Below are 14,299 nucleotides of genomic sequence, written 5' to 3' on the forward strand. Positions count from 1 at the left end.
AAAAAAAAATTACAGAGTTTCAAATATTCTTTCATTTATCACTCACGTTGATGTTTATAAAAAAATCAATTATCTCATGCATGAAAAGGTTTTAATATTTGCTATATTTATTCTTTATGTGTTGTTTTTTTATTTTCATACTCAAAATTGAGAAAAGAGTATAGAAATATTTTCGTAATTTTTACTCAAATGATTTAGCATTGAAAAATGTAAAGCAATGAATATTTTTCATTTAAGATTTGCATGAATTTTTATTTTTGATAAAACACGAAGGTTTTTGTTTTTAGTTTTACAAATTATTTTTGTAATTTTTAAAACAAAGTGACGGCAAACTACTTTGTTTTATATTGTCAAGCAACTAAATGGAATTTGTATTTTTTATTTTGAAACATATCCATCCCAAACAAGAATTTAGTTATATATTTAAATTTTCAAACTCAATATTTTGTATTTTTATTATTTATGAAAAAAGAGAGTCCTTAAACATAAAAACATGTTACTGGATAAATGTTAAAATGTAAAATTTATTTTTGTGAGAACTAATATATTAAATAAAATTAAAACCGATCTCAAATCGGTGGTGATACATAATTTTTTATATTTATATATATAAATTAACCATCAAAAGATTCATTAAAGCGATTATTATGAATCAATGTCATCGAATGATAAGAGGAATTTTGGAAATGAAATAAAAAAAATAAAATAAAAAATTTAAAATGAAACATATCTATAAATATTAAAAAAAAAATACTGCGAATTAATGTTTTTCATCATCGGTTGGATCACAATCGGCACAATGCCAAGAGTAACCCCGAATTTTAGGAGTCTTTTTGAGAGGCGGATCTAAGCAAGTGAAATGATAATGTTTGCGACATTCATCACATGTAACAGCATTCGAAGTTGCACCAGTTTCGTTACAAACACAACATGTGAGTATTTGATTGACATTTTGAGAGGATGTCTTTGAACGTGAAGCCGAACCACCGGCTCCGCTATGGCCTATAGACGTACGTGGTGGCACCGATTTACGGGGACTGCTTTTGCGTGGTGAAGGAATATTTTTTGCAGGTGTATGTGCAGCCACTGGTGAATGTGTTGAAGTCTTACTGGCCGCCGTACGTGGTGTTGTTGCATTCGTTTTGCTTAACGTAGCCGGAGTTTCCTCGATGAAATTTGCAATATCTTCGATTGTTTCGACCGAACCTGGTCGTGATGCCTCATCTGCCGAACGTACCATATCCGCTGATACATAGAAAAACTGAGCCTCCGGCGTCACTTCACCCGGTAATGGTAATGTTTTGAATTTTATTTTAATTTTCGGTATACCAGCCATTGTGTCATTAGGTGCCTCTAAATCATGTTGTTTCTTTTTGCGTTTACGCTTGTGTTCCTTGTTCGGCGATTTTTCGGTATCCGACGATAAATTGTGTTTGTTTCTATGCTTATCTTTTCGCTTTTGTTTGCGGGCTTGTTTTGAATTATCTGGCACACCTTCCGACACGGAAGTCGACTTAATATTGTTTGTAGTTGTTGCATTTTTTGACGCTGTTAAGTTGCTAGGCAAAGCTAACGGGTCGTAGTCTGTAGTAACAGGTAATGGCGTTGATGCTTTTGAATTCAGTACTAAAACTAATGGTTCATCATTTGATAATGATGTCTGAACTGGAGGTGGATGATGGGAATCTAGAATTAAAAAAAAATAAATTTTATATGAAAAACATACACAAAGTATAACATTCTTTTCTGAATTCAGAATTCGAAATGCTTTTAAAGTACAATTTATATAAGACTCCATTTCAAGTGTATTTTAATAAATTTCTAATCAAAATGATCATTATAAACCACATAAAAAGTCCCATTTGCAATCTACTCGTTTAATATCTATTTCAAATACTTACTATTTTTACTAGAAAATAATTGAACTTATGTTTACACATTTACATGGGAATTTGAATAAATGCATCTTGTTAGTTTCTTGAAATTTCTTGAATAAACTTGACATATGAATCTTGAGACAACATGAAAAAAAGGATTCCGATAAAGACTTTTACTGAGAAAATTACTGTTCAACTATTTTGTTTAAACAAATATACAATTATTTAATATTCATAACGTCTAGAACTGAAAAACTCACCTTCGAAAGGATGTTTAATATTTTTTGCAATCGTTTTTGTTGCATCCGTATTAATACTCGTTTGCTGTTGTTGTTGAGTTGATTTTGAATAATTTAAACTTAATTTTGATTTTTTACTTAATTTGGGAGTAATTTGACCAGAACTACTTGGACTTAACTTTTGACAATTGTCCAATTTTATAGATAATTCACTTATAGTGTTCGGCAAGGATTTATTAAGGTTTAATTTCTTAGCCGCACTTGCCGTTCCCGTTACGGAGGAGGAAGTGGTAGGTGAAATTGTTGATGATGCAATATCTAAGGAACGTCTTTTTGTTGGGCCTGCACCACCACTATATTCATACCTCGTTGTCGACGAAGTTGTCGAGTTATTCAAGGAATCATCACTGTTTTGAGAAGATTTAAACGGCACGATAATGCCGTCTTTATTGAAACGTGTGCGTGATTTTCGCGGACCCTTAGGTAGTTCAGGAACACCATCCGACTGATCCGATTTGTCACATTCGGAACATTGCCAACCATAAAGTTTAGATTTCTTGGGATGACGGGTTAAAGGAGGATTTAAACAGCCCAAATGATAGAACAATTTGCATGTATCACATTTGGCTAAGAGATGTTGATCGTTAGATCTTTTGCAAATGCCACAGTTATGGGTCTCTACGGCAACTAGGGGAGATTTTGCGGCATTGTTGTGCAGCGAATAAAGCATACCGCGAACAGGAGAGTTATGAGTATCAGGCAGAGAGGGAGAGTTTTTGACGTGAGTACTGAGCAGACGATTAGCATCTCCCTTTGTGTTCGGGTGACCCAAATGTGCTAATGGAAATCCTACTCCCATTTTGAGAGCGGCAGCTGTAGGCACACTTATCGGTCTAGCTGGCGGTGTATTTGCTTTGAAATTGTCCTGTTGTGCCGGTCTACCTATATTTAGAGGATTTATAAGGTTTTTGTTTGGACACAATGCAGTTATATGCGTTTGAAGTTGTGTTATAGAATCTAGTAGCGATTCGTGTTTCTCCTTATGTTCGCGGTTTTTATCCAGCAGAGAGTCATACTCCGTTCTAAGGGTATCCTGTTCTTTCGTCAGAGTAGTGTTGCGGGTCATCATGGATGCTAATTGTTCTTTTAATTCTTTTGTGCGCGATATTCGATCGAGATAGTAGGCAACAAATTCCACACTAAATGCTGGAGCTATGTGCCATTTCTTACGTATATCTGTTATGGCAGCAACTTGCACCTCCTGCCGCTCCAACAAATCTACATCAACATCCATGACATTGGCTTTTGCCAAAAGGCGGCGACAGGCGGAAGCAGATGTTGTTAACAGTCTGGACATTTTTTGAGTGGGTACCCAGGGCTCGGGCCGTGCTTGCTTATGGGCTGCATATTTTATCTGATATTTTTGCAGTTTGCGATTGATGCGCATTTGAGCCGGACAAGGGTCATCCATTTTGTGTAATTGTTTCTCTTGATGCTTTTGCTCCATGTGAAGACGGAATGTATGATAGTTTCGTTTACGTTTGCGTATTAGCTCCTTTTCGGAATGTACTTTGCAGTGAGCGTAGAAGGGGTCGGCAGCATCGGTATCCTCATGGTGCGCTTCCGTCAAAAAGCCGGCAGCTTGAGCACAAGTCACATGGAAAAACGTTTTGCACATGCCGGCATCACATCCTATACAAACGCCGGTACGAGAAAATCGAGAATTTTCGCATAGACTACATACTTTTGCGCCCCACTTGCTATACTGCATTTCAAATAGAGTCACGTTCGACAATTGGTCCACCTCACCGAAAGCTACACCGGGCACATAAAGAGCGCACACTAAATGAACCCATTTACCAACATCGGTCTCTTTGTATATGCCACCCTTATTAGGGCAGAGTTCACAGGAGGGTTCCGATACCCCTGCACGGCAAGCTTCACAGAACCAGGGCTCTGTGGAGCAAGTTGAATTTGTACTGGATATGCTGGTATTGTCACTAACACCATAGCAGCCTTCGTGCACTGATACACCGCAGCCATCACATTCCACAATTTCGTTGGTGTCATCACTGCGATCGCCCAAGCAAACACAACATATTGGTTTTGTGGGCACTTTGGGTTTGCTTTCAGGTTTACTATCGAATTTTCTTAACAATTCTTCTATGTTATCACCTCCGTTAGTAACCTCCGGCGTTTTGGGTCCTTTTTTCGGATTCTTGTTATCCACCCTAATTTCTTCACTAGCATCTGCCAGCAGTTGTTTCAATTGTAGAGTAGAATCTTCCGATCCTTTATCGGAGTCCTCTTCTTCATCATCGTCGTCATCATTTGATGAAGAAGATGTTGCAGAAGATCTGTCATCGCCTTCTTCATCGTCATCCTTTGAGTTGTCAGAATCGAAATCATCAATACGAAAATCGCTGTCTGAAGAACTTTCTCCTAAATCGAAATCAAGCAGCGCTTGTGTAGTCATTTTCGGTTGTCTCTGGCGTTTAAATGGAGCCATCATCATTTTTTTTAATATAATACACTCTATATTAAATTAATTCATTTAAAATTTACAATAATTATTTTTTGTACAATATATAAAAAAATTTTGCAAGACACGGCGAAAAAAATGTATGCAAGCCAGAGACCTGCGCCGACAAACATTAACGACAACTGCGTTTGACACTAACAATTTCGATGACGGCTTAAAATCTGCTATAAACCGGCTAAGTTATCAGTTGTGTCTTTAAATTTATTAACGATATTGAATCCAAGGTTTATTAAAAAAGGATGTCTCGTTCCTAAAACAAATACAACAAACCAACAAATATTGTCAGGCTTAGGCGACCATGTGGGTATGTTAAATGTATATTTATTTATTTTATTTTTTATTTTTTTATTCATTATTACAATTATCAAGATTGTTGATTTACACTTATTAGATTTTCAGAATGGATCAAGGGTAAATATGAGTCCATGATTAAACATTTTGGTAAAGAAATTTACATTGAATTATTGACCTTCAAGTCATTTTCAAGAGGACACTTTACATCGAGCTGGGATCATTGCGAAAACTATGGTTTGTCGTATTGGTTGAGATACAATTAATATTATTATGATCTCAAAAGCCCAATTCGATGGGAACGGTTGTAAGGACCGAATACCATTTTCAATAGTCTTTGTCTTTAGGCCACGAGAAGAGTATGTGTAAAATGTTATCAAATTATCTTGTAAATTGAGACTTGTAGCCGATTCCTTAAACTTTAAAGTGATTTAAGGAATAATATTTTTGAGTGTTAAAAACATCGGCACAAACGTATAATACCACTATTATGGTGCGGATGAAATATTTCGGGATCCGAGTGAATTAAAAGTAGGATTTGTTACAAATATTTTGAAAATTTGGATTTTGGAAGAAAATATTTTGAAAATGGTTAAAGAGAAATCCTCTTAACAGTCAAATCTAATATGCTTCATCATAGTAGCATCTACATATACTATGTATAATTAGGATGGCGGTGCATCAAGAATTAATATTGACACATTTTGACAAGTGGGTTTAGTGGCTAGGAACCATCATAAGTCAAGTGTTAAGTTCGGGACTGTCCCTCTGTACTGTTGGGTAAATATATAAACTTTTATCAGAGTTTTAAGCTCTAAACAAGCGGCTTATTATCGGAAAGGATATGCCGCCTAAGGCTGACAATTTTTGCGGCGTTTTTTTAATGTTTTCAGAGGCAAGCTAAGCTAGTCGTCTTTAAATAGAATCGGCGTGGTTTAGTGCTAAAGGACAGCCGGTGGGAAACAAAAAAACCGGTGGCCGTGGCTACACCTGTAGAAATGTCAGAAGCTGTAAACCAAACAAAAACAGCTGTATATACAGCTGGTCAATGAAAATTGTGCACAAAGAGGAATCAAAACAACAATTTACACAAACAAATCGTGGCAGTTCATTAGAAAAAATTTTCATTTTTAATTTTGTGGTTTTAATTAAAAAATAAGTAAAATAATCCGGCATAATTTGTTTTAAATATAATTTAGTGTCTACTAAAACATAAATGTTGTGTAGTTTTTAGTATTTTTCTAACTTGTTTGTCGTAAGAACTAAATTCTAATGCAGGAGTTTCTCAGCAGATAAACATGTCAAATTCATTAAGCTGACGACGTGTCTCCGAGAGTATATGTTTTTAACTAATTAGGATTCCAGTTAGCTTAATCAATAAAGAAAGAACCGCTGCAACACTTTACTATCACAAATATAAATATGAGTATGGATGAAAAACTAAAGTATTCTTTGTTAAGAAATGAATTAGTCGATAATCAATCTGTATGGAGCCGGTATGTACTACATTAATTGTTGTATGATTGTTTATATTATATTGTTAAGTTTGTTTTAAGGCAAGAAAAGAGAGTATGGTTTATTACATTAATCACCGGCACTTGCATGTTGTATTCAACACGCACAACGATGCCTTTATTGGTGCCAGCGGTGGCTGCCGAAATGAAATGGAGTAAAACAGACTCCGGTACAGTTTTGAGCTCATTTTTCTGGGGCTATACATTAACGCAAGTAAGTATTCATTTTAAGAACAATCTTGAAATCATGACCTTTTATAGTGATAGTTTTTAAGTAAGTATAGTCTATCCTTTATTCAATAGTACCAGAAAACATACTGCTTTCGGCTTACTTTTCTGTTTGCTGCAAGTCCTTTTTGGAGTTTAAAAGTATACTGTAACAATAGAATATTTGGTAGCAAAGAATATTTACCAAAATTATAAAAAACCTAACTTTTCTGAATGTATAAATAATTGGCAGGTTCATGCAGAATTGATGAGCTTTTCATTTCATTTCATTTATTGTAATATTTTTTTTGCAAAATTTATTATTAGCAAATTTATTCTACTTTCTTTTTAGGTCGTTGGTGGTTATTTTAGTGATCGCTTTGGTGGCCAAAGAGTTATATTATTTGCAGCGATTGGTTGGTCGATTATAACATTCCTGATGCCAAATATTATTTGGTGGGCACCAAATGTGAAAAATTATGCCATTCCTTTTATTGTTACCATAAGAATAATTAATGGAGCCTTTCAGGGAGTTCACTTTCCTAGTATGATTAGTTTAACAAGTCAAGTGAGTAATTAATGATAATAATTTTACCGTGTGTAAATACTTAAGTTATAAAACATTTCAGAATCTCTGCTCAAATGAACGCACAAGTTTCTTTGGTCTTTTAACTTCGGGTTCGGCCATGGGCACTCTATTGACTGGCATCTTGGGTTCATTTGTGCTGGACTATTTTGGTTGGTCGTATGTTTTTCGTGTTATTGGTTTTATGGGCATAGCATGGGCATTGGTATTACGCTATTATGCCATGGCCGGAGAACGTAATCGTATTATAAATGTGTCTTTGCCTTCACGTTTGTGTGTGAATAAATCGAGTGTTGACACAGTGCCGTGGTTAAAATATTTTAGTAAATTATCCTTTTGGGCTTGTGTTCTAACGCATGCCTGTGAAATGAATTGTTTTTTTGTATTGTTGTCTTGGTTGCCCACCTATTTTCATGATGGTTTTCCACAAGCCAAAGGCTGGGTGGTAAATATGATACCTTGGTTAGCACTACCGCCCAGCACATTCTTTGCCAAATATCTAACTGGTAGATTGTTGGCCAGAGATTGGTCAACATCGGCTGTGCGCAAGGTTATACAAAGTTGCTGCTTTTTAGCACAAAATTTAGCCTTATTCATAATGAGCCGAACCAATGATTTTCATACAGCTTTAATATGTATGACTATAATTATAGGTATGTTTTCATTTTGTATGTATTTTTTCTTTTTATTTCATAATACGTGCATTTTTATAATTTTAGGTGGCACTGGTTTTCACAATAATGCCGTGACTGTTAACCCTCAGGATTTGGCACCTTCGCATTCTGGTAGTGTTTTCGGTTTAATGAATACCGTGGGCGCCATACCAGGATTTTTAGGTGTTTACTTGGCTGGCCATATACTGGAAGTAACACAAAGTTGGCCTATGGTATTTAGCGCTGCTGCCGGTATTAATCTCGTAGGCTGGATTATATTTGTGGTATTTGGTTCAGCAGAGGCTATAGTGTGATGATTTTATGTTAGACTAAACTTTTGTTTATAATGCAGCACAATATGTGTATAATATTTATAATATTATTAGGTTTGTCATTTTAACTAAGTGTTCTCTATATGAATTCTTCTACTACGTCTTTTTTCCTTTAATTTAAAGCTCTCGATATCATAATTTATAATATTGTATTAATTTTAATTTTACTTCATAAGTAGTAATTAAAAAAAATAAACGAAAAAAAGGATATCACCTTTTAGTTAAAATAATGTAATAAAAATAACTATGAATCAATACACTTCTCGGATGTTTACACAATTTTCTTGGACATATAAGGACCATCTAATTCGTAACCCATTTTACGATAATAATTTCTAGTGCCTACACCAGAAATAACCGCCAATTTTGTGCTACCATGTTCTTCTCTAGCAATTCTTTCAGCTTCTTCCATAAGCAACATACCAAAACCCTGTAATATTTAGGTTAACAATAAGAACATTTAGAATTTCTAGAGTAAAGTACATACTTGATGTTGAAATTTAGTCGGATCTCGAGCATTAACTGGTACCACTGATCCATATACATGCAATTCTCTGACAATTGAACATTGACCTTCTTTAAGCTCCGGTCTAAATGTTTCCGGCGAACATTTGCGCAAACGCAAGAGACCCACTAAAATGTCTTGGGCGGGATCTTCATATGAGAGGAAAGTTTCCCAGCCACCATTAGCAACATAATCGCGACGTATGAATTCAATTTCATAAGGACGAACTTTATTGTGTATTTCCTGGATACCCACTTCACGTGTGCGCACATCGCGACATTCTGTGCCCAAATCTTTCATACGAGCCAAAGCTAATTCACGCAAATTGCCATGTTCTACACCAGAACTATGTATAAAAATCATATTCAGAAGTTTATATAGGTATTTAATTAAAATAATAAGAAACATACCTCACCAGCGGCATGGGTATATCACGTTGTACACGATATACACGAGTCCATGGTGGCACTAGAGCTAATATTTTGGCTACCAAATCCACTAACATGGAAGGTGGATAGGACTTGTAACGGCCAGTTTTCCATAATTCATACAAACCGGTGCCACGTATAACTAAAGTGGGATATATTTTCAAACCATCTGAACGAAAAGCTGGATTTTCAAAGTATTCCTAAAAATATCTTCAATATTGAATCTTATTTTTACTTGTGTATAACTACTCACTATAAATTGTTCAATGTCTCGTTCAAAATCAACATTTGGTAGATCAGGCATCATGTGTGTAACGATTTTGTAACCAGCATCTTTGCCTAAATGAAAACTTTCACAAACTGCTTTTACGGTATGGCCGCGGTTTGTATCCCTGGCCACATCTTCATACACTGATTGTACGCCAATTTCCAAACGGGTGCAACCATAAGACAACATATCAGATATATGACGTTTCAAACAATAATCCGGTCTAGTTTCGATGGTAATGCCAATACATTTGGTACGTGATTTTTCTGAATATCGTACAGCTTCGGCTACATTGGCACTGGTATGCCCAGAGAGAGCATCATGTAGATTACGTATAAAATAGTCACGATATTCTTCGGGCAAACACATAAAAGTACCACCCATGACAATGAACTCTACCTTATCTACCGAATGGCCCAATTGTTTGAGTTGCTCCACACGATGGCGCGTCTGTAGAAATGGATTATAACGGGCTCTTATAGCACGCATAGATGTGGGTTCATAGCCCGTATAAGATTGTGTGGAGTATTCAAAATCACTATCTGGACCACCGGGGCAATAAACACATATATTACCGGTCATATTAATGTGAGGACAACGATGCGGTTTACACATTACAGCCACTACAGCAATCTGTTAAGAAAAAAGTTGGCGTTAAAACAAAATAATTAAAAAGTTTTTGTTTAACTTACACCACTAGCTGTTCTAATGGGCTTGGCTCTTAATTTTGGTAGTAGTATCTTTTTAGCATCCTGCGGCACTGCCGCAATTATATCCACCAACCGGGGTGAACTTTCCAAACCATATTTGGAGGATATTCTAGATTTCATACGATTAAGATTTACATCTTTTTTTTCTTCGTGTGCCTGCAAAAGTTCTTGTATGATTTCACCAATAACAATGACCTGTCGCTCCTCCCGGCTTAAGCCGACAGCTAAAAAAATCAAGTTAAAAAGTAGTTTGGAAAAATATATTTAGCATAACTTACCTAGTTTCTTTTTCTGTTTCATTTTTTATGAAATATAAGAACTTTGAACTGTTTTTAATGTATTTTTTTAATAATTTCTCTTCAATTGTGAAATACACGTGTGAAAAATGGAAAAATATTTGTTTTGTTTTGTATATGATTTGTGAACAGAGCAGAGCCCAATATTAACGGCGTTGGTGACTGACAATATCTCGGCGGCGGCTTATAATTGACTGCGATTGTCTACCAGAATAGAAAATTTTTGAATTCGTGAATAATATTTAATGTATTTCTCTCGTTATACAACACATTTTCACGAGATTTATTTTTAAACTCACAAACGGACAGACATTCGACATAGCTTAATCGACTTCTCAACCTATAATGATCCAGAATATATATACTTTAAGGAATCCAAAAATAATATTGTAGAAATTATAAACGGATGTATAAATCCTTCTCATGAAGGTGAAGGTTATAAAAAGATCTAATTTTAAATAAAGCGTATGTATATGTTAAGCTATGCTAGATCTTCTTTCGAAAATGCCAAATTTGAATAAAAATCATTAATTTAAGAACTACATTACATTCGACATAGCTTAATCGACTCCTCAACCTATAATGATCCAGAATATATATACTTTAAGGAATCCGAAAATAATATTGTAGAAATTATAAACGGATGTATATATCCTTCTCATAAAGGTGAAGGTTACAAAAAGATCTAATTTTAAATAAAGCGTATGTATATGTTAAGCTATGCTTCTTCTTTCGAAAATGCCAAATTTGAATAAAAATCATTAATTTAAGAACTACAGTAGTTCCAGAACCACTCTTTAGAACTAGTTTCGACTCCAGAATCAGTTATGAAGCTGACAATTTCGAACAAAAATCATTGGCAAGGTGATTTAATACGATTGGCTCTAGCATCCAATACCTTAACCTTAGAAACCAATACGCATACGTTATTTGATATTTGATATATAGTGCATACTAAGATTAACTTTGCTATATATTAATTGTGATGATCTCAATCAGTTAACCTATTAAGTAAGCATATTGTAGACCTGTTCCAACAGGACATTAAAAATGAAATGATATTTATTCAACCCCTAACACATTTGCTCATTTCTAAAGTTATTTTGCCATTCTTGATACAGACGCAAGTATATCTTTAGTATTTGTATAACTACGATTATGGCCAATAGGCTAGTTTAATATGGAAAATAAAGTGAAAATATTTTTTCTAACTAAATAGTAATTATTTAATTAATTATTTTTCCATTGGCCCAATACGGCAACATTTTTTCAATTAAATTTTAATATTTGTAAGACACCCTGTATTGACAATTGAACAGCTGATGACATATAAACAAAAAAAGAAAAAAGAGAACGAAAAAAAAACTGCAGAAAATTGTTGACATTCGATTTTTATTGAAAAAATCTGTAAATTTATTAAAAAACTAATATAAAACTTTCAAATAGTTTGTGAAACACATAAAAATGGCATCTTGCATGTCAGAAAAGCAATTACAACAAAATAATAATGAAACCATGGATACAAGTGATGACGATGATGATGCCCTAAAAGATTCAGAATTAGAAGAGGAACCAGACAAGACGCAATTACAACAGACAGAGGAAAATTTTAATTTCCCGGTAAATATACAGAAATAAGAATGGACAAATGTGATAAAAAAATGAATTATTATTCGCTTTTAGAATAGTAGCACTTGTTGGGTTTGCAATGGTTATTATGGTCCCAATTTCGGTGAACCTTTGTGCGGCACCTGTCATGCCTTCTTATACAATACTGAACCGGCTGAAGAGCTGGAGACTACTATATCCGATGATGAAGATTCCGGCAATGATGAGCCGCCATTTAAAGATAAAACCGAAGAAAATGATGACGATGATGAGCCGGAAGACGAGGTAGATGAAGTGGAGGAAGACAGAGATGTCAACGATGAGGATGTGGAAGATGTGGTAGATGATGTGGAATTGGAGGTGGACAACGATATGATTGAAATACCAGCTGTAGAGGTGGGAGTTAATATGGAAAATGATAATGCTGAAAGAGCATTACCACCGGCTTTGCCTTTAGAGCGCCCCAGACCCTCGGCACAACCTTCCTTGCCGCAATTGATGGAACTATTAAGTGAACCACATGCCAATGCCTCGGAAATGGCTACTGGCTCTGCCACGCAGGCGGTAAGACCCAACAATATATTATCTTTACCGGTGGAAATTATGGTTATCATCTTTTCCTATTTGGATGATATGTCCATGTGGAAAGCCAGTGAGGTGTGCAAACAATGGCAAAATATTATTGCTCAAAATACTTCCCAGCAAATGTGGCGCAAATATTTCAAAGAACGTTGGCCACTCTTTCAAAGTTTAGTCGAGGTACACGATTGGATGAAACTCTATGGTTCGTTGATGTCTTCTTGCTTTTGTCGTTCGTGCCTGTTGCAAATGGCTTTAAAAAGTCCACCACGTGGTCGTCAAAACGCCATTCGTGCAAATTTTCTACGTAATGACTTTCGCCTGTTGAATAGTTATGCCACAGAGGGCATAGAGGCTATACCGCTAGATAAGCAGAATACATACTGGCAGGCCAGTATTCTGGGACCACCTGGTAGTCCTTATGAAGGTGGTAAATTTTTCATATATATATTCTTTCCCGAAAGGTAAATATCGAAAGATTGAAGACAACAAGAAACATGATATTTTAAAAATTATATAAATCTTTACATATGTAGATATCCCATGATACCACCCACAGTGCGTTTTTTAACAAAAATCTTACATCCAAATGTTTCACGACATGGTGATGTAGGTATTGATATATTCCAACATAATTGGTCATTGGCTTTAAATGTTTCCAAGGTTTTACTGTCTGTACAAAGTTTGTTAACTGATCCATATACCGAGGTATATTTTAAACTTTGAAAGATAAGATGGATAATTAAAACAACATATATTTTTCTGTTTTAAAGGTTTGCATGGAACCCGATTTAGGCTATATGTATGAACACAATCGTCCTCGCTTCGAGTCATTGGCTAGATCTTGGACTTGGAAATTTGCTATGTTTGAATTAATACCACCACGTTAATTACAAAATCGGTTTCTTAAGCACTTTATACAAAATTTATTTGATATACATTTTGAATTGTCTTTTTTTTGTTGTTTTTACAAATGCATTGTTTTATATTCCCTAAGCTTTTTAAAAGTTTTTATTTTATTATTATTTTGAAAAAGAAAATGATTCCTTCTTTAGTTTTTCATTTAAATGAAAAGTAAAACCTTTTTTTTATAAAACATAAGTTACTATTATTTTAGTATGTATTATATATCTTATACGTTTAAATTTTGTATATGTTAAGTTTTTCTTTTTTTCTTTTGCTTTCTTAGTTTTAAGCTGTGCCATTTATTTCATTTTGGAATTTTAATCTCTTTTATATATTTCCAACATAATTTTTCCTTTTTTTCATGTTTTCGAATATAACAATCATATTATAAACATTTACATAAAATTAGTATTAAAAAAAAAAAAAAACAAAAAAACTAAAATTCTTCAAGATTTTTGCACAATAACACAACAATATCTCAAATATATTAATATACTTATTAAAATATAGAAATATATTTTGTTCTTTATGATTTTTGAAAAAGCGGTAAGTTTTTAATCGTTTAAGTCGCATTTTTAGTTAGGTTAGGTTAGGCTACACAGGTAGCCAATTTCGGCTTTACTTGGGTCCATGTTGATCCCCTTGTAAAAATACCTGTAAGAAGAAGAAAAGAGAAGTGAGGGAGAGATAGAGGAGAGTGAAAGAACAGAAACAGTTGCAAAGAGAAGGAGAAATAGATGATGAGAAATGAGAAAGCC

The 14,299-nt window shown here is 34.5% G+C and overlaps 4 protein-coding genes across 8 annotated transcripts; 2 read left to right on the top strand and 2 right to left on the bottom strand.

The window, feature by feature from the left end:
- Positions 1–504: 504 nt before the first annotated feature.
- On the bottom strand, positions 505–4,743 carry LOC111678123 (PHD finger protein 14). Its single transcript, XM_023439376.2, has 2 exons — positions 2,138–4,743; positions 505–1,686 (listed from the first exon to the last, which is right to left on the bottom strand). Exons 1-2 carry the CDS (start codon positions 4,629–4,631, stop codon positions 761–763), a joined length of 3,420 nt encoding a protein of 1,139 aa, XP_023295144.2. The 5' UTR covers positions 4,632–4,743; the 3' UTR covers positions 505–760.
- LOC111678121 (solute carrier family 17 member 9) lies at positions 1,161–8,237 on the top strand. Of its 5 annotated transcripts, none has more exons than XM_046947709.1 (9): positions 1,162–1,287; positions 4,723–4,962; positions 5,050–5,069; positions 5,135–5,729; positions 5,843–6,445; positions 6,506–6,677; positions 7,023–7,238; positions 7,300–7,909; positions 7,976–8,237. In XM_046947709.1, exons 5-9 carry the CDS (start codon positions 6,372–6,374, stop codon positions 8,221–8,223), a joined length of 1,320 nt encoding a protein of 439 aa, XP_046803665.1. In that variant the 5' UTR covers positions 1,162–1,287; positions 4,723–4,962; positions 5,050–5,069; positions 5,135–5,729; positions 5,843–6,371; the 3' UTR covers positions 8,224–8,237. The 5 variants fall into 5 exon arrangements, with proteins under 5 accessions (XP_023295142.2, XP_046803665.1, XP_046803667.1 ...); XM_046947711.1 differs by having other exon boundaries at positions 5,058–5,069; XM_046947712.1 differs by having other exon boundaries at positions 1,168–1,293.
- Positions 8,238–8,373: 136 nt separating this feature from the next.
- LOC111678120 (elongator complex protein 3) lies at positions 8,374–10,591 on the bottom strand. The gene is made up of 6 exons (XM_023439373.2): positions 10,431–10,591; positions 10,135–10,376; positions 9,428–10,075; positions 9,157–9,374; positions 8,729–9,092; positions 8,374–8,671 (listed from the first exon to the last, which is right to left on the bottom strand). Exons 1-6 carry the CDS (start codon positions 10,450–10,452, stop codon positions 8,513–8,515), a joined length of 1,653 nt encoding a protein of 550 aa, XP_023295141.2. The 5' UTR covers positions 10,453–10,591; the 3' UTR covers positions 8,374–8,512.
- A 1,180-nt stretch (positions 10,592–11,771) lies between these two features.
- LOC111678150 lies at positions 11,772–13,792 on the top strand. The gene is made up of 4 exons (XM_023439409.2): positions 11,772–12,068; positions 12,132–13,099; positions 13,172–13,343; positions 13,409–13,792. Exons 1-4 carry the CDS (start codon positions 11,913–11,915, stop codon positions 13,523–13,525), a joined length of 1,413 nt encoding a protein of 470 aa, XP_023295177.2. The 5' UTR covers positions 11,772–11,912; the 3' UTR covers positions 13,526–13,792.
- The last annotated feature ends 507 nt before the right edge of the window (positions 13,793–14,299 follow it).

The sequence above is a fragment of the Lucilia cuprina genome, chromosome 2, assembly GCF_022045245.1.
Source record: "Lucilia cuprina isolate Lc7/37 chromosome 2, ASM2204524v1, whole genome shotgun sequence".
NCBI lineage: Eukaryota > Metazoa > Arthropoda > Insecta > Diptera > Calliphoridae > Lucilia > Lucilia cuprina.

Coding starts and splice junctions, on each gene's coding strand:
- LOC111678123 (XM_023439376.2), bottom strand. CDS start 4,631: ATGATGATGGCTCCATTTAAACGCCAGAGACAACCGAAAATGACTACA. Junction 1,687..2,137: donor TATTAAACATCCTTTCGAAG/GTGAGTTTTTCA, acceptor TTTTAATTCTAG/ATTCCCATCATCCACCTCCA.
- LOC111678121 (XM_023439374.2), top strand. CDS start 6,372: ATGAGTATGGATGAAAAACTAAAGTATTCTTTGTTAAGAAATGAATTA. Junction 6,678..7,022: donor GGGGCTATACATTAACGCAA/GTAAGTATTCAT, acceptor CTTTCTTTTTAG/GTCGTTGGTGGTTATTTTAG. Junction 7,910..7,975: donor ATGTATGACTATAATTATAG/GTATGTTTTCAT, acceptor TTATAATTTTAG/GTGGCACTGGTTTTCACAAT.
- LOC111678120 (XM_023439373.2), bottom strand. CDS start 10,452: ATGAAACAGAAAAAGAAACTAG. Junction 10,076..10,134: donor CCATTAGAACAGCTAGTGGT/GTAAGTTAAACA, acceptor TTTTCTTAACAG/ATTGCTGTAGTGGCTGTAAT. Junction 9,375..9,427: donor GAGACATTGAACAATTTATA/GTGAGTAGTTAT, acceptor AGATATTTTTAG/GAATACTTTGAAAATCCAGC.
- LOC111678150 (XM_023439409.2), top strand. CDS start 11,913: ATGGCATCTTGCATGTCAGAAAAGCAATTACAACAAAATAATAATGAA. Junction 13,100..13,171: donor TATATATTCTTTCCCGAAAG/GTAAATATCGAA, acceptor TTACATATGTAG/ATATCCCATGATACCACCCA. Junction 13,344..13,408: donor TAACTGATCCATATACCGAG/GTATATTTTAAA, acceptor TCTGTTTTAAAG/GTTTGCATGGAACCCGATTT.